At 56.0% G+C, this 18,495-nt stretch overlaps 1 protein-coding gene across 29 annotated transcripts in view; it reads left to right on the top strand.

The window, feature by feature from the left end:
• NRXN2 (neurexin 2) overlaps positions 1-18,495 on the top strand; it is a 274,548-nt gene that overhangs the window by 213,551 nt on the left and 42,502 nt on the right. For all 29 annotated transcript variants that reach the window (XM_073351968.1, XM_073351963.1, XM_073351962.1 and 26 more), the window contains one exon: positions 16,675-16,846. In XM_073351968.1, the coding sequence (XP_073208069.1) occupies positions 16,675-16,846 (172 nt within the window). The remainder of the gene's footprint in view (positions 1-16,674; positions 16,847-18,495) is intronic.

Here is an 18,495-nt window from a genome sequence, read left to right as displayed (position 1 = left end):
GACAGGAGGGGTATATTACATATTCAAGTTGGAAGGAGCCTGGGGATCAGGGAGTAAGGTCCCCCCAGCCCCATCCAGTTCATGGCGCAAAATCCCAATCCCTGCCTCTGAATACATCAACTGGGACTCCAAGAAGGGCAATGGGCTGTGGGGTCTAGGGGGTTAAATTAAATAGGGAGTCAGGACTCCTGGGTTCTGTCCCCAGCTTTCCTGCTGTCACCTGGTGGGGAGGGACTGGTCCCTTCCTTCTCCATGCCTTGGTTTCCCCCTGCATGAAATGGGGACTGCCCTTCCCCTTCAGTCTGAATTCCCGCCTGCAAAGTGCTGGGAGATCCGTGGGAGGCGGGTGTTGTGTTATAGTGGGTGTCAGGAGGGGCAAGTGGCCGGAGGGGGCAGATGCCGTGAGGGGGAGGATGTTACAATGGAGGGCTGTAGGGGTCATTGCAGGGAGCACCCCAAATCTCTGGATCTTTGGAGGAATCCATGGCAGGCTCCCCACATTACTGGCTCCCTGAGTGTGTCTTCCTACCCCGGCAGAGCCGAACTGGCCCAATCCTGCTGTGCCCCCTAATCCTTTTAGCACTATGGACAAAATGTGATGCCCCTGTAATTTTCTCAGCCCCTCTGTCCCTGGGGGCAGATTCCCCCCATCGGCAACAGAGGAATGAGGAAGGCAGCCGAGCAGTGAACAAAAGCCACCGCCAAGCTGCATGGGCCCCATGGCAGGTCAGTGGGGCGCTCTGGGATTTGGCTAGCGGCCCCTACCCCTTAATCCAAACTGCCGGCACCTTCACTCGGTGTAATGAGAGCTGGGGAGGGGGCGGTGCCAGGCTGGATGTGTCCATCACAACAGGGACCCGATCACGGTTGGGGCTGTACAATGCCTGACGTAAAGGGGACCCAGATCACAGTTGGCACTCCCGTAATACAGCCCCCTTATTGCTAATCCAGTCCCTTAGTCCTGTCCCCTGATCTGGGCCCAGAATCAAGCTCAGGTTCAAAGCCCAGCTCCCACCACATGGAACTGACCAGTTAAACCAGGTTCGTCTCCCAGGGGCCTCCTGTGTCCCAGTCGGCATGGGGGCTCTCATCTTTGGGCCTGAACGCTTTGGGGAGGAGTGACAGCCTGATCTCCCCCCACGCCCACACGACCAGATGAAAAGGCTCAGCGTGATGGGCCTGAATTATGCAATGATTGCCGCTTCCTTTGGGTCTGGCTACAGCGGGGGTGGGAATCCAGACACCTGCATCCCAGCTGGAGGGTGGGGGGATCAGGCCATGGGGACCTGATCTCTGATGGGATTGGGTGGAGGTTGAGCATGTGGAAGAGACACGAGGTTGGGAGGGGGAAGAGAGGTGGGATGTAGATGAATGTGGAGTCGCTGCTCTAACCCCGTAGAGCCCATTCCCTCCCCGCCCCGGAGCTACAGATAGGATCTGGGAGTCCTGGCTCCCAGGCCCCCTGCTCTAACCAGTTGATCCCATTTCCCTGTCAGAGCTGGGGATAGAATGCAGAAGTCCAGACCCCACCCCCATCTAACCCACTAGAGCCCCCAGGATCCAGCAACAGAACCCAGGAGTCCTGGCTCCCAGCCCCTCTGTTCTAACCCACTAGACCATGCACCCAGAACCAGCTGTAGAACGCAGGTCACCGACTCAGCTGCATCGCTGCTGTCTAATGCATGTCTACCCGCACCCCCGCTATATGGCACCCCAGAGGCAGCTACATCTGAGCCCTGGTGAGAGATCACTGTACAAATGGCCCCATCACCCCCCAGAGGCGGCCGCATCTGAGCGATCTCTGTGTCTGGTTTGCATATTGCTTGTGGAGTGCTTTGGAAGCAGAGAGGGTGGAAGGTGCTAGAGAAATCCACGTCTTGGTCTGATGAAGATATATAGAGGCAGCCAGGCCCTGTGTTTCTCTCTGCATCTCTTGCTGTGCCTGCGCTGTGTGCATGTGAAAACCCAGCGCTGCTGATTGCTGGCTCTTTTTCCATCTAGCTCACCCGACATGCAGGGAATGTAAAGGGACGCTCGCAAGACAAACCCCCTGGGTTTCAGGGGGAGAAATCGCTCCTTTCTTCCCCTTCCCCTCAGGCTGCCCCAGCCAAAAGACCCCTTTAAATAGTGAATTTGGCTCCCGGCTGGGCCCTGCTTGTTCCGTTTGGCTGGGAGGGTTTGAGTGGGTTTGGCTTGCGGCTCCTAGCGTTGGGGATTGTTAAGGCAGGGCAGGCTGTTCTGAGTGCCTGGCCTGAGCTGTATAACCCAGCCAGGGGTTCCCCCCAGGGATCCCTGCATCCATCCTGAGGTAGATTGAGATAGAGCAGACCTCTTAGACAGACGTGCGTCTTAGTTTGCCTATCCAGCTGGTATCCACCCTGTTCTGGGGTGGGGTCTGCACATGCCCGGTGCCTCCCTGCTCCCAGGTCAGTGCTGGATGTGGGGGGGGGGGGGACTCAGTGTGGGATCAGTGGCTTGTTACTAAATTCCCCACCCCCTAATAGGGCTGTAAGTTGTTGCTGGGATTCCAGTATCGATGCTCACTGGTCCAGAGTCAGCTACTGAGAGAACTTCTCAGCCTGGGGAGAACACTGGACTCCTGGGTTCCCTCCCCAGGCTTGGGGTTAGAGCAGGGGAAGGGGGAAGAGAGGTGGGATGTAGAGGCAGAACTCCTGGGTTCTAGCCCTTGCTTTGCTCCCCCTGGCGTGGCTGACACTGGTGGGGGAGCTCTGTCTCCACTCAGTGCCTGTTTCCCTGGAACGTTGCTTCTTCTCACAGCGGAGACCATGACAGATTTCATGGCCTGAAGGCCTGCTAGGAGCGTCCTGCGGACCCTGGGTTGGAGTCTCTCCCCCCGGATCCAGCCCAAGCCCAGGGCTCGAAATCAGGCCTGTCCTCCAAGGAAAGACAAGCGTGAATTGTGTGCTTGGGGCTCAGCCCGCAGTGCATGGGGGCGGCTGTCACCCCACGGCAGCTGTGTCATCGCTCACCCCCACCCCACACCCCCTCCGTGCCACGCCTGCCGCTCAAAGAAGAGGCAGAGAGGAGCTTGATGAGGCCTCTGTGAGCTGCATGTTAACCAGCTCCCTGCACTCGCCTCATGCAGGGCCCTCTGCATAGAGCCTGGAGCACAGCCGTGTGCGCTGTATCGGGGGCGAGGGATCTGTGTGTGTATGTGTACCGGGGGGCAGGGGTGAGAGAGAGAACCTGGGGAGGGGGTCATGCGTGTGTGTATACTCGGGGAGGGGTGTGTGTACTTGGGGAGGGGTGTGTGCGTGCGTGTGCATTAGCTCTCCCTGCTGAATTGCTGCTGCCATCCTGAACCTTAGCAACCCTTTTCAAGACAAACATTAACAATTTCTGGTTGAAGAGGATGGGGGTTTGGCTTATCCCTCTCCCCCAGTTGCTTGCTCCCCCGGGCTAAGTGAGGCCAGGCCCAGCAGTGCTGGGGTGCGAGATGGCCAAGGCAAGGACCACGACCCACAGCACTGCCGGAAGCAGGGCAGGGATGCTCTCACCTCACAGTCAGTGCTGGACCCAGTGCACCAGGGTAGCACTAGGGGGCACTGTAGAGCAGAGCAGGGATGCTCTCTCCTCACAGTCAGCGCTGGGTCCAGTGCCCCAGCGTAGCACTAGGGGGTGCTGTAGTGCAGGGAGCAGGGCAGGGGCTCAATAGGGGCGCTCTCCTCTGGCAGTCAGTCTTGAGCCCCAGACCTCAGTGCCTCTTTCTGGCTGACCTGCTCCTATTCGTTCTCTAACCTTTGTTTGTGTGCACAGCACTGCCTCCTACTGGCCGGGGTCAGACCTGCACAGTTGCTGATGGTTTATGGGGGTAACTGTAAACAGGGCTGCTGCGATTGGGTGGCGTGAGGATTTGATAGGGCCTACCACAGTTCACACGAGTGGCCCAGTTACACGAGTTGTCCCCAAGGAAGCCTAATAAACCCTTCACACTGCAGCGGGGACACTATTTTTATGATGCACACTGTACAGAAATAAACCCCATGTGCCTGCCCGTCTGTCTGTCTGTCTCTGGTGTGACCTGCATCACCGCAGAACTTAAGCCCTTGAGCCCACCTGCCGCTGGGCAGGCAGGGGTGTGGACAGGGGAGCTCCCATGCCGCTTTGACTGCCAGCTGTGCCCCTCATCCTGGCCTCCGGTGTCAGTTCACGTGGTGCCGCTTAGCGAATTGGCGTGCCGAGAGCTAACTCGTGTGCCTAACCAAGTGGTAAATGTAATTCAGTCATCCCTGCAACAGACGGCCCAGGGATGTGACGCTGCCAGGTACGATTACGTCCCACTTTCAAGAGAAAGCGTGGGGATGTGAATGGAAAGAAAACCTATCCCGAGTCTCGGGAGCCCTCTTGAGTTGCGAGCACTGATAAAAGGTGAGCCCTGTAATTGTGTGGACCATGGAGGCCTGACTCCATGCTCGGTGCAACTGACAGTCAGGAGTGCCAGCTAGCCAGCCCTCTGCGCCAGCCGGTATATTTTTAGATGGCTAACGGAAGAGGAGGAGAGGAAATCTCCATTCTTGCTTTATTATCATTATAAAGGTTTTATTGGCAGCCACAAGAGATTTCTGGGTTATCATCTTGCCACGCGCCTCAGCTTTTTGGAAGGGTTTGTTAAATTGGAATAATAATTAAGGGGGAGGGACCCTAACTGAGATTAGGGGTTCCGTTGTGCCGGGAGCTGCACAGACACCCCCCAACTCAGATTGGGGACCCTGTTGGGCTGGGTGCTGCACAACTCCCCTCCTCCTAGCAGAGATCAGAGCCCTTGTTGTGCCAGGCACCGCACAGACCCTGAGTGAAATCAGGCCCTGTGGTGCTGGGCACTACACAGACACCGCCCCCTCCGTCTCCAAGCTCCCCCCCCCCCCCCCGAGATCCATGGAATCTGTGGGATAAAGCTCTCCAGGGCTGGCTTTCTCAGCACGGATTCAACCTGGGTAAAAACACTGCTTCAGGGGGAAAAGAAACATGGATTTTTCTCGTTTCATTAGAAGATGGAGGAAAAAGAAATATAACGATGAGGCTTTTGTTAGTAAATGGGAAGGGGGTGTGGTGTAATGGGGGAGAGCCTATTCTCAGCTCTGGGAGGAAAGTGGGGTCTAGTAATTAGAACAGGGGAGACCTGGGGGTCAGGACTCCTGGGTTCTATACCAGTTCTGGGACAGATGTGGGGTCTAGTGGTTAGAACAGGGGAGGCCTGGGGGGTCAGGACTCCTGGGTTCTATCTACAGCCAGGGCCGCCCAAAGAGGGAGAGATTTTGCCCCAGACCCCCCAGTTGAGAAGGCCCCCAAAATGAGTGGCACACAGGTTCGCAGTGCTGCTCAGGTCTGGTCTGCCACCTCTCTGCCATGAGAGAGGGGTGGATGGGTGCCTGAGGAGGCCATCCCTGAGATGCGCTGCAACCCTATGTGCCACGGCTCAGAGTGGGGAGCAGAGCCCACCAGCCCCATAGGACAGGAGCTGCCAATGTGCGGTGAATGCAGGGTGGGCTCACCCTCTAACCCTTCTCCTCTCCCTGGGCCCCCGTCAGTGGTAATTTTGTTGGAAGAGTTGTGGGGCCTCAGTTTCAGATTTTGCCCCAGGGCCCCAAAAACCTCTCTGCAGCCCTGTCTCCAGCTTGGGGGGGGCGGGGGGGGGGGCGTTGGGAGTCAGGACTCCTGGGCTCTATCCCCAGCTGTGAGAGTGGAGTGGGGTCTAGTGGTTAGAGTGGGAGGATGGACGTTAGGACTCCTGGGTTCTATCCTTGGTTTGCCAGGCGCCCTCAGCACAGGTCTGCATATCTCCATGGTCTGTGCCCTCTTGTAAGATTCTGAGCTGGGTCCCAGGGACGGCGCCGGGTTGTGGCTGAATGTCTGAGAAGCAGCTCTGCTCCCAGGGCACCACATAGGCAGGAGCCATCTCTGCCCATCACTTATTAATAAGCTGCTGCCAGAGGGGAACCTGCCTGTGTGGGAGCCAGGACAGATCTGCCTCTGTCCTGGGCCCATCATTGCTGGGGCTGGGCACTGGCAAGTGGTAGGGGCGTGGGGCAAGGAGAGTGGACAAGATGCGGGGTTGGAGGGAGAGAGATTTCCACACCTGGTGGGGGGAGGGGCTTTTGGGGTGGGGAAGGAAAGCGAGAGGAGGGGCAAGACAGAGATTTCTCCTGGGAGGGAGGGGTGGTCGGTCCCACTGTGAATCGGGGGGGTGGGGTCAATGTGCCATGGCCTGTCCCCATTCTGCTCCTGTCCCCTCTGCCCAGCAGCCCTGGAAGCCTTCAGCGTGGGCGCAGTAATTACAGCTGCACCAACGAGCCTGGAGCCACCTGGCACCCGATCAGAATCATTAGCTTCTAATTAACAGTTTTCCTTTATTGCCCTTTAACAGGGAATGGGGCATGTGGCCCAAGCCAGAGCAGCATCCGCAGCCTCCCCGGACTCTTGTGTCCATCCATGCCATTACTCCCCTGCCCAGCTGAGCTCCCTAAGGATCCTGAAGGTCCTGGTGCCTGGCTAGGAGTGCCTCAGCTCCAAAGGTGACATCATTTAGGGCAACCCCTGCTGGGATGGGTGGTGCCGAAGGGCTGGTGCTCTTGGCCAAAGGCCTATGGTGCCCAGGACTGCCGCCCTAGCACAAGGCTGCCCCAATCCCCACCCGCCCTGATGCAGGCAGCGCTCAGCCCTCCAAGACAACTCTATTACAGGTGTGCCCACAGGGTGAGCAATGAGCTGCTGATGCAGCCTGACAGTTGGATGGAGCGAGATTGATCTCTCTCAGCCGCCCGGCGGGCGACCCAGCTAAAGTCAAGAGATTGATGGAGCAAAATAGCTTCCTACCAACAAACCGCCCCGATCCTGGGTCCCGTGCAGGGTGTGGGCTGTGCGTACTGGGTTTCTGACTGTACTATGATCACCCTACTCCCCACCCAAGAGGCAGCGGCATCTCAGCACCAGGCAAGGGAACCCTGTATGAACAGCCCCACATCCCTCCCGAGAGATGAGATTTTAATTAGGGGGATGTATGAATTTCAGTTATTAGTTTGTATTATTAGTATTTGTTTCTACATATTTATCCCAAACTCAGATTAGTATTAATACATGTATTTGGGTAACCCCTAGAGACCATGACCGAGATTGGGGGCCCCATTGTACCTGGTGCTGCACAGATCCCCCCCCCCCGGAATTGTGGGGCCCTCCCTCTGTGCCAAGCTGCACAGTGTGAGGAATGGGGGACAGAGAAATGACTATAGAGACCTGTTCAGTTATGGTTTGGAATGAGGTGAAGAGGTGGGGGAGTTGGCAGAGCAGGCTGCTCTTACATCCATGGGTGGGGGAGGCTGCAGTTCTCAGTTGGGATGATATGAAGAAGGGGTTCAAAAAAAAGGGAGTTTGAAGGGGACCCCAAACCCAACTGGGTGTATGGGGGGGCCAGGAGTTAATGTCTGGGGGTGGCGATGAGGGGCTGGCAAGCTGGACAGGCAGTAGTACTGGTAGCATAGACAGAGCTGACATCATCCCGGGCATGGGGGCCAAAAAATGCCCCTGACTGTTGTTATTGCGTGGGCAGCATCCCAGCAATCCCAGAATGTGAGCTGGAGGTGTCATTTAAGGGGGAAAGGGCTGCCCCAGCATCAGCGGCTGCCTGCATTCTTCTGCACCCCTCTAGCACAGTGCCCACTAGGGCCATGCTGGGGCATTGGGGCCAGAACTGACTGCAAGGGGAAAGAACCCCCGCTCCTTGCAGCACAACACCCCCTAGTGCCGCTCTGGGGCCAGTGCTGCCTGCGAGGTCCAGTGTGGCCGTCCCCTGCAGAGCGCTGTCCTGACTCCTCCACGTCTACCTGAAACAGCCCTATGTCCCAGGCCCGAGGCAGTAAAGCAGAAAACCACTTTGCTATTGATTTGTCCATGAGGTTAAGTGGCTGTTGGCAGCCCCAGCACACTGAGATTGGGCTATAAAGGGCTAGTAGATGGCACCACAAGTCTTGCAAACAAATGGCACGCCCACACAAAGCATCGCACGGCTGGCCGGGCACGTCAGGCCAGTGCACAATGGATCATTCTCAGGCTCGTCAAATATGGGCCACCCCAGAACACCAGACTGGAGGGGCCCATTGTTCTGATCAGGGGCAGCAGGGAGGGGTGGGATGCCAGACTGGATGGGCCCATGGGTCTGATCCACAGTGGCACTGAGTGATACGGGGCTAGAGGGCCCTTTGGTCTGATCCAGGGCCCAGGGGGATGCAATGGGCTGGAGGAGCGATGATCGGACTGCCTGGCAGTATGGGGAGCTGAGGGAATGTTGGGAAGCATCTCTCTCCTCATAAATGTCTCTGAACAAAGCAACTGGTCTTGGCTTGGGGGCCCATTCAGGAAATGATGGGGTCACACCTCCTGCTCCAATACACTGCTCATCACAAACAGACAAGCAAGTAGTCTGTCAGTCATTCCTGACCGGCAAGGAAGCAGCGGCCCAACCATAATCTTGCAGGGAATTCAGGAGGATCCCCTTGATGGGGTTACCCCGTGAGTGTGGGGAACCCAACAGGAATTAGGCCCCAGTGTGGTTCACACTGTCCTTAGCCTTTTTGTGCATTGAGAAGCACTGGGAAAGAAAACCTTCCTTCCCTGTCTGTTGGAAAGCAGCCAATTCAGGGACAGGTGGGTTCGTTTGGAGGTGGCATAGATGGTGGCAACCATTTCGTTGGCGCGGCTGTTGGCAACCATCTTGGGATCACACTCCCAGTTGAGAAGGTCTTAATATTTCCAGTGCCCCCTTGCAGTAGACGGACAAGGCTAGTGGTCAGCCGTCTGTTGGAGGTCACTAAGGCAGTGTCTTTTATCTTGCTTGATGTGACTGGCAGCAGCCATCTTGGGATCATGCATCTTGTCAGGACAATCCTTGTCTTAATACTCCCAGTGCCTTGTTGAAAGACGAAAGAAGAAAAGGTGAGTGGCTGCTGGATGTCCAAGTTCCCTGAAGTGACAGTCATTTTGTTGGCCTGGGTGATGGCAGCCATCTTGGGATCATATGCCTGGTTGGGAAGGTCAAAGTCTTAATATTTCTAGTATCTTTTTGAGACACAGAGCTAGACAGACAAGCTTAGTGGGCAGTTCACTAAGGCAGTGGCCATTTTGGTTGGTGTGAGCAGCAGCCGCCATCTTGTGGTTGTATGTACAACTGGGAAGGGCCCAGTCCTCATATTTCCAGTGTCTTCCTGAGACAGACAAAGAGACAAAATTAGATGTCAAAGTTCAGTGAAGTGGTGGCCACTTTGGTATCTTGCTTGTCAGTAGCCATCTTGAGAGACATACAGTTTGTTGGGAGGATCAAAATATTAACATTTCCAATGGCTTCTTGACAGATAGATGGCCAGGAATAGCAGACAGTCTGCTGCCTGAGCTTGACTGAGGAGGCGGACATTTTGTTATCTTGCATAGCTTTGGTGATGGTACACCTCCCACTCTTTGAAGAGCCAACTCCTTGTTGGAAAGATCATAGGGTTATGTTTCTGGTGTCTTCTTGAGAGAAGGAAAGATGGACAGCCAAGACTAGTGGGCAGCCAGACATCACAGTTCACAGAGGCAAGGTCAGCCATTTTGTTGCCTTGCTTGGTGTGGGTGGCAGCAGCCAACTTGGAGATCATACTTCTTGCAGGGAAGATTGTAATATGACCATTTCTGGTGTTTTCTTGACAGAAAGACAGGCAGGAGTAGCCAGCAGATATCAGAGTTAATTGAAATGGCAGCCATTTTCTTGTCTTGCTCGGCATAGGTGACGGCAGCTATTTTTGGAGCACACTCCTTCCTGGGTAGATCTCAGCATTTCCAGTGCTTTCTTGCGATAGACAGAGGGACAAGATTAATGGGCAACCAGGTCTCAGAATCTACCTGGTGGCAGCCATTTTGTTGCTTCACATGGCATTGCAGCCATCTTGGGGATCACACTTCTCATTGGGAAGATGGTAATCTTAACAGACAGACAAACGGACATAACTGGTGGGCAAGCAGACATCAGGCTGGCAGCCATTTTGTTGCCTGGCATGGCACAGCAGCCATCTTGGTGATCATACTGTTTGTTGGGAAGATCGTTATATTAATAGATAGGACCAGACTGGTGGGAAGCAGCCATTGGGGAAGTGGCCGTTTTGTTGCCTGGAGTGGCCTGGTGTACATTTTGGGGATCATGCTACTTGCTGGGAAAAGCCTAATCTTAACAGATAGACAAAACTAGTGGGCAAACAGAAATGAGAGGTGGTGGCCATTTTGTTGTCTTGTACAGTGGTGGCCATCTTGGTGTGGCTAGAGTGGCTCTTGCTGGCCTTGTGAAATGTCTTGGGTAGATGACTATGGACAGCTGGCATGCCAGAGCAGTTGTGCCCAGGCAGCGAGTGTTTTGCTCTGTCCCAGGGCTTTATTTGGTGTTCTTGCCACTCAGCTTTGTCAGTCTGTTCACTCCCTGTGTCCTCTTTGAACTGCCGATGCTGGGGAACAGCTTAAATCTCCCCACAGGTGACCCTCAGCCCCAGCTGGGTAGTGATGCCACCAGGACTGTGGCTGCGCAGATACCAGGCTGTTGCAGAGCTAATCAGATCTCATGCTCCTAGTCCCTGGCTAATCGCCATGGGAAGAGGAGAGTGATCAGGAGGAAATTCCTCACCCCCATCCCTCACCACCAGGGCAGTACAGCTGATCCGTTACTGCATGGACCATGGCTCATCTGAAGTATGAGTTACATTAGCCAGGATGAAGGAATCCATGCAAGACAACCCGAGGGGGGAGGGAAGGAGATGGTTGGGCCCATTGGTCTGATCTGGGACGGAAGGGAGAGGGGGAGACGGGGCTGGATGGGCCCATTGGTTTGATCCAGGGTGGAAGGGAGAGCGGGAGACCGAGCTGTCTGTGGCCTTGGGAGCAGAGTAGGGTTAATGGGATAGATGGGCCTGATCCAGAGCAGTTAGATGATACCAGATGGGAAAGTCCCCAGTTCCTCTCCCCTTCAGTCTCCTTCCCCCAGCCCTGTGTCCCACTGCTCCTCCCAGCTCCACCCCCTCTGCTGCCAGTGACCAGCTTAGCAAAGGCTGAGCTGCAGGGTGGGGCATGGGCAGCTGGGGGCTCTCCAGAGTGCTCTGCCCCAGGGAAGTGCTGTCCCCTCCCCCTTGGCAGTCTGTGTCACAGCTGGGGGCCAATGCAGGGGATGCCTTCCCACTGACTCCAGGGCCCTATTTGCTGACATGCCCATCTCCCCACAGACTCCTGTAGCACCCAGGAGGTGGGATTCCCCTTTCCGAGGGGCACCCCCAGAACCCCCAAACCCAGCTTTGCAGGTCCAACATGCACCCCTGCGCAGCTGAGATATAGCATGTTCCTCTGCCACTTGTGTTAAAGGGGCCAGACCCTGACCCTCTTGCGCCACCCCACATGCAGCTGCAACCCAGCCCAGCCACTAGTGTGTGGCGTTGAACGAGTTCCATGGGCAAAATCCTCCCCACCCCGCCCCACTCTAGGGCAGACCTGAGGCCCATTAGGACCCCCAGGAGCAGGCCCAGCAGGGAGCCAGACTGATCTCTGCTTCTGGGGGGGTGGGGTGGTTCTCCTCCTCCCCTGGGGTGCTGCGATGCTGGTACCAGTTAACTAGGTGCTGTGACAGGGCCATTGCTCAGAGCTTGGGGATGATGGTGCCCTGCTGGCCGGTGAGGAGGGGCAGACGGGCACTGTTTGGGGCAGGACTGGGAGAGGAAACAGGCTGTGGCGCGCTGACAATCGGAGCAGGCACGACCAGCCTGCAGTGAGCCATCTCTGCAGCACTGCCAGCCGCTCTGCTCCTGCAGAGCTTAGGGGTGCTCACCGGGCCGGGTACCCAAGGGCACCCCTCACCCTACTATTTGTGCTCCCTCACCACTCTACCCCAGTAGCTCTGGCAGGACACCAGTCACTGCAAAGGGGCACAGAGTGGATGCTGATGTAGGAGCACAGAGTGCATGCGTTGCCCCGTGGTCCATATACCATGCGTTACTTTAGTGTTACATTATTGTGTGCATTGCTCTAGCAGGGCATACCGCGTATGCTAGTCCAGTGGGTCTGTACTGTATATACTGGCCCAGTGGTCCATATTGTGTATACTGCCCTGGCTTCACATTATTGCATACATTGCCTCTGCATTGGCATACTGCATACTGCACCAGCAGGCCATGTTACATATACTGACCCCGTGTGGCATGTGATGCCCTACATGCGTTATCCCATTGATGCAATACTCCATGCGTTTTTCTGGTGGTCAATATTTCAAGTAACACCCTGCCACTGCATGTTCCATGCATTGCCCCAGTGGTCCATATTGTGCATAACACCCTGTAATTGTGTATTTCATGCATTGTCCCAGCTGTGCATTATTCCTTGCATCTCTCTGTCTGTCCCTAGTACATGTATCTCCCTGTCAAATGCATTGCATTGGTGGTGCAATAGTTCATGCATCGTTCTGGGGGTTCACATTGCGTATAACGCCCTGCTGCTGCATATTGCATGTATTGTCTTGACAGTGCAGTATGGCAAGCCCCACCCCCACAGGTGCAGCCATACCAAGGCTTCTACTCTAATCCTACTAGCAATGCTCTATACGTGCCCAGCAGTTGTCCCCCAGGTGCACTGTCCTGTCCCGCGCTGCTCGTGCAAGCCGAACAGCAGGCAGGGCATTACTTTCACTCCCTTGTGCTGTAATGACCCCCGTGTAATGCAGTAATTACATCCACAGCTCTAATAAGCAGCATGAGGCGCCATAATAGCTGGGACGCAGCAGCCCATCCTGCCATGTGCTGTTAAGCGCTGGTTAGCACTGTAACCCTTAAGCGCTGCACCAGCCCCCGACTGCAAGGGCCACAGAGGCTGCACATATGTATTTGGTGGCTCAGCTTTCTGAGGTGGCCCAGGGTTGGGAGGCAGGCGTCTCTGCCGGGGACTGCTTCCAGGGTGTGACAGGACAGAGGGATCCAAATTTCAGAACCACATGGGCCAAGAAATAAGCATTTGGTGGGAGAGAAAAAATAATCCCACACCAGATTGGGTTAAAACCATCTGGGATCCAACATGGTACGATGGCTCCATGGGCCCGAGCTAAGCTCCTGCAGGAAGTTAGTGGCAGAGCTGGGGCATAGAACCCAGGAGTCCTGACTCCCAGCCCCCCTGCTCTAGCCACTAGACACCACTCCCTCCCCAGAGCTGGAATAGAATGTCTTGGGGCCGGGGCTCACTGGCAGAGATGCGCATTTTACAGTGGCTAGTCAGGGATTCATTCAGTTTGAGCCCTTCCCACCTAGCCCCTGGTGCTCTGGGCCAGTGAGCAGTCCCTGCCTGGTGTGCTGGCTGTGTGCCCCAGCTGGTGTCAAGGGTGGTGCCCAGAATCCCATCCCATTTGAATCTGGGACCTTACATGCACAGGGATCTCTATCATTTATTTCAAGATCTTTATTACCCCATAGCAGGTCCAGTCCACAGGGAACAGCCAGCTGTGACTGATTGACTACTGAAAACACACAATGTAGGCAGACAGAGATAACTGAGATATACACACAGTCCCAGACACACACGCACACACCCAGAGATAACAGAAACACACACTGTCCCAGACACGCCTGCACGCAGAGGTAGAAACACACACAGTCACAGACAAGCACAGACACCCAGAGATGATCAGAGACACACTCCCGAACAAACACCAACAGATGCTAGCACAGAGAAACATACACGTGCACATGACCAGAGTGGAAGAGCCAGACCCCCCCACCCCATACCCTAAGGCTGAGGTACTGGGTGGAAGCCAGTGGCTCCCAGCCCATGCGCAGTGCCGTGCCTGGCTCCAGAGCTGGATCCATTCCCACTCTGCCGCAGACGGGCCCTGATCATTAGCGTATTGACGACGCAAACGAGCTTAGGGCTGAAATTTCAATCGATGGCTCCCGGAACTGGATTAAGGGGCTTTGATTACTCTGCAGCCCAAGTGAATTAGCCAGAGAGGGGCCGGCGCCATCAGGGAATTAGAGAATCAGGGCTGGGGAGAAAAACAGGACTCCTGGGTTCTATCTCCAGCTCTAGGGGGGGACGGGGGGGTCTAGTGATTAGAGCAGAAGGATTGGGTGTCAGGTTCTATGCCTGTTTTGGGGAGAACTTTCTCCTCTCGCTTTAGCCTGGCGTAAGGGACCGAGGACTCTAGCCCCAGGTCTGAGCCGCGGGGGTGGTTGTGTCTGGCACAGGCTGCTGGGAATGGATCTCCCAAGCAGCTGGCTAACAAATCCCTTTCCTCCCAGCAAGGCTTGGAGTCACAGCAGATGCTTCCTGGAGGCTGTCCTCATGCAGCCATCTCACATGCATCTCTAACCTCGCTAACAGGGACAGACCCACAAAGGGCTTGGAGGGGAGACCTTGAAGGAAACAGCCATGGTTGTGGGGGGCTCAGCCAGGGTTGCTCTCTCCTCAGACTCACTGCTGACTACTACAGCCACTGTGCTGCAGGGAGGTAGTAGCGCTCTCCCCACACAGTCATTGCTAACCCCAGTGCATCGCTAGGGGGCGCTGTGCTGCACGGCGTGGGCCAGGAATACAGTAGGGGGCATGGTGCTGTAGGAGCAGGGCAGAACTTCAGTAGTGGAGGGAGTGGGGCTGTAGGGGGCACTGTGCTGGGGGGAGTGAGGTAAGCCTCAGTAGGGGGCACTGTGCTGTATGGAGCTGCTGGAGGTCATTAACAGGTGCTGTGCTGCAGGGAAGGGGGTGCTCGAGTGGTACTGTGGGGCTGGAACATAAGAACGGCCCTACTGGGTCAGCCAAAGGTCCATCTAGCCCAGTATCCTGTCTTCCGACAGTGGCCAATGCCAGGTGCCCCAGAGGGAATGACCAGAACAGGTAATCATCAAGTGATCCATCCCCTGTTGCTCATTCCCAGCTTCTGGCAAACAGGGGCTAGGGACACCATCCCTGCCCATCCTGGCTAATAGCCATTGAGGGACCTATCCTCCATGAATTTATCTAGTTCTTTTTTGAACCCTGTTATAGTCTTGGCCTTCACAACATCCTCTGGCAAAGAGTTCCACAGACTGACTGTGCGTTGTGTGAAGAAATATTTCCTTTTGTTTGGTTTAAACCTGCTGCTTATTAATTTAATTTGGTGGCCCCTAGTTCTTGTGTTATGCGAAGGAGTAGATAACACTTCCTTATTTACTTTCTCCACAGCAGTCATGATTTTAGAGACCTCAATCATACCCCCCTTAGTCGTCTCTTTTCCAAGCTGAAAACTCCCAATCTTATTAATCTCTCCCCATATGGCAGCCGTTCCATACCCTTCATCATTTTTGTTGCCCTGTTATGAACCTTTCCTGGAGGGGCGCTGTGCTGCAAGGAGTGGGGTAGAGGACTAGAGGGGCCCTGTGGGGTGGGGAGCTGGAGGAGCGCTGTGGGGCTGGCGGGACGCTGTGCTGCAGGGAGTGGGGCCAGGGGGCTGGAGGGCGTTGTGCTGCTGGGAGTGGGCCGGGGGGTGGAGGGGTGCTGTGGGGCTGGGAGTGGGGCAGGGGCCTGGAGGGGCAATGTGCTGCTGGGAGTAGGTGGAGGGGTGGAATGGGGCAGGGGGCTGGCGGGGCACTGTGGGGCTGGCGGGGCACCGTGCTGCTGGGAGTGAGGCCGGGGGCTGGAGTGGCACTGTGGGACTGGGTGTGGGATGCAGTTTAACGGGGGCGCTGTCATGGTGGTGGTCCATCTTTCCAATGAAATATCAAGCCAAGCTCTTTCAAACTTGTGCTCAGAGAAGGTACCTTGGTCCTGCCCCCAAACCAGGGGATGTTAATTCTGGTCCCTGGCCGAATTCCCCCTCACATGATTCCATTTGGCCTCCCCACAATCAGCCAGGAGATTCTCCCTCACTTCCTGTCTCAGACTCTACAGAATTGCTGGGTGACGTTTGAACAGCCCTGGTGCCTCACCCCAGACGCAGCTGCTTCTCAGCCCTGCGTGGGCCTCATTCTGGCCTTGAAAAACCATGCCTGAGAAATGATACGGGCTGCCATGTGGGAGGGAGAATCATTGCAGGGTGCACAGGCGCCAACTTTGTGATTTGTGAGAAGGTGCTCAACCCCCCCACTCCACCCCTTCCCACCCCTGCTCCATCCCTGCCCCTTCCCATTCTGTTCCACCCCCTTCCCCAGAGCACACCTGCCCCAGTTCCCCCGGTACCTCCTGCACACTATTGAACAGCTGATCACTGGTGGGCAGGAAGCACTGGAGGGGTGGGGAGGAGGAGCTGATCAGCAGGGCTGCCGGTGGGTGCTGAGCACCCACTATTTTTTTTTCCATGGGTGCTCCAGCCCCAGAGCACCCATGGAGTCAGCACCTATGGCAGGAGGTGGGGGAGAGGAGGGTAGTGAGCTGTAGCTCACGAAAGCTTATGCTCAAATAAATTGGTTAGTCTCTAAGGTGCCACAAGTACTCCTTTTCTTTTTGCGAATACAGACTAATATGGCTGTTACTCTGAAACCTGCTCAAAGCACTAGATCTCATGGATAGAACGCAGGAGTCCTGACTCCCTTCCCCCCAACTCTAGCCCCCACTCCCTTCCCAGAGCTGAGGATGGAACCCAGGAGTCCTGGCTCTCAACTCCCGCCCTCACCCCCTTCTCTGATGTCTCTCCTCCCCCTCCAGGATCAAGGCACAATTGGGGTCATCTTCAACGTGGGCACGGATGACATCACCATCGAGGAAACCAATGCCATGGTGAACGACGGCAAGTACCACGTGGTCCGCTTCACCCGGAGCGGGGGCAATGCCACGCTGCAGGTGGACAACTGGCCCATCAATGAGCGCTACCCAGCAGGTAAGGCTGGGCGCCGGCCCTGCCGCCCACCCCGCCCCAACACCCGGCCTGTGTGCACCATCAGCGGTGGAGGTCGCAACCGGCCCTCATCCCTGCCCGGCCCTGCAAAGGATTCTGGGTAACGCTGCCACCCATCGGAATCGGCCCTGATTGGTGCCCATCCCCCCTGCAAAGGATCCTGGGTAAAGTCACCACCCACCATGGAACTAGAGAGAGACTCTTGGGTATTATAGGGCATCCAGCGTTCAGTGGTGGGAAAAGGCAGGTACACCAGGGGAGTGGTTTCCTAGCAGGGGCAGACTGAGTGGGACAGTCTGTAGCTGGGGGTCTGTGCAATCTGGGGAGGTGCCCAGAAAACAGGGGGCAGTTCCTAGTAGGGGGGAGCTGAGGTGCCAGTGGCTTGGGGGTTTCTAGTGGGGGAGAGGATCAGAGGTGCCTGGGGGGGAATCTGAGGTGCCTGTAGGGGAGCAGGAGGCAGTTCCTCGCCGGGAACAGGTAGAAGGTGCCCATTGCAGGGGAGGCAGTAGATCTGAAATTCCCTTTCTCAAGGCCCTGGAGGCAGTGGCATCAGCCCTGCTTCCCTGCCCTGGGAGAATCCCTCCCAGCCCTTAGCAGTATAGGCCCTAAGACACACACTCTAGGCTCTGCCTTCTGGTTCTGCTCCAGCTGGCTGCAGAGTTGGGGAGTCAGGGAAAGATCAGGGGTTACAAGTTGGTTCCGGCCTCTACTGAGTTCCCTCAGCCCCTGGGAATGTTGGGGATGGGGAGATGATGCCACATTTGTATTTGAAACCCCCATAGGTTTTCTCTGTCCTGAGTGGGCAGATTCCTGCCACTCCCCATCATCTCTGGCTGCATCACACACAAACCACCACCCCAAGAGCCAGCCAGGCAAGCTTAACAGGGGTCAGGCTCCTGGGAAGGAGTGGGGGTTACGCTCCCCTCGGACCTGGGCTGCCAAGCTGCCAATTGTTCCCTGGGTCAGCTGGCATCTCCACCTGGCCTGGAGAATCTGAGCTAGTTCCCAAGGACAGATCATCATGAGGGGGATGAGGTGGGGAGCCAGTCCTGGCCACCACTGCCCACAAATCCATTCAGGGCTGGAGATGAATGTACATGCACACCCATGCTCTCTCGCACATGCACGTGAGCATGCGCACACACACACACGCGCGCAAAGCCAGAAATGTGAATGCACATCTGTACACCCACACACAGGTATGCAAAAACACACACATGTAAACGCACCCAAGCGTGCACACAAGTTCGCGCACAAACACAGGAATGTGAAGACAGATGTACACAAACACCACAGGTCTCCAAACACACTCATATGTACACATAGGCAGGTGGCCAGAGCCATCCCCACAACACACAGCAGCAGAGAACTGCACGTGGAATAGGCCCAGCACTGGGACAGGTGTCTCACACACACTGACACTCGTCGTACACACTCGTGCACAGAGGTATCTTCCTCAACCACACACCAGCGTGTGCTCCTTCTGCCTGCTGGAGCGGGGATGCCACCCTGGACTAGCCACTCTGCAGCACCCATCGGGCCATGCTTGGCAGGCAGAATTGTGGGTAATCATCAGGGCCATGGCGTAGATAATCATAAGGGGCGCATCATGCACATGCTAGATCGTCCCT

Source organism: Lepidochelys kempii, chromosome 7 (assembly GCF_965140265.1).
Source record: "Lepidochelys kempii isolate rLepKem1 chromosome 7, rLepKem1.hap2, whole genome shotgun sequence".
Lineage (NCBI taxonomy): Eukaryota > Metazoa > Chordata > Testudines > Cheloniidae > Lepidochelys > Lepidochelys kempii.
This window is presented reverse-complemented; position numbering and strand designations above follow the sequence as displayed.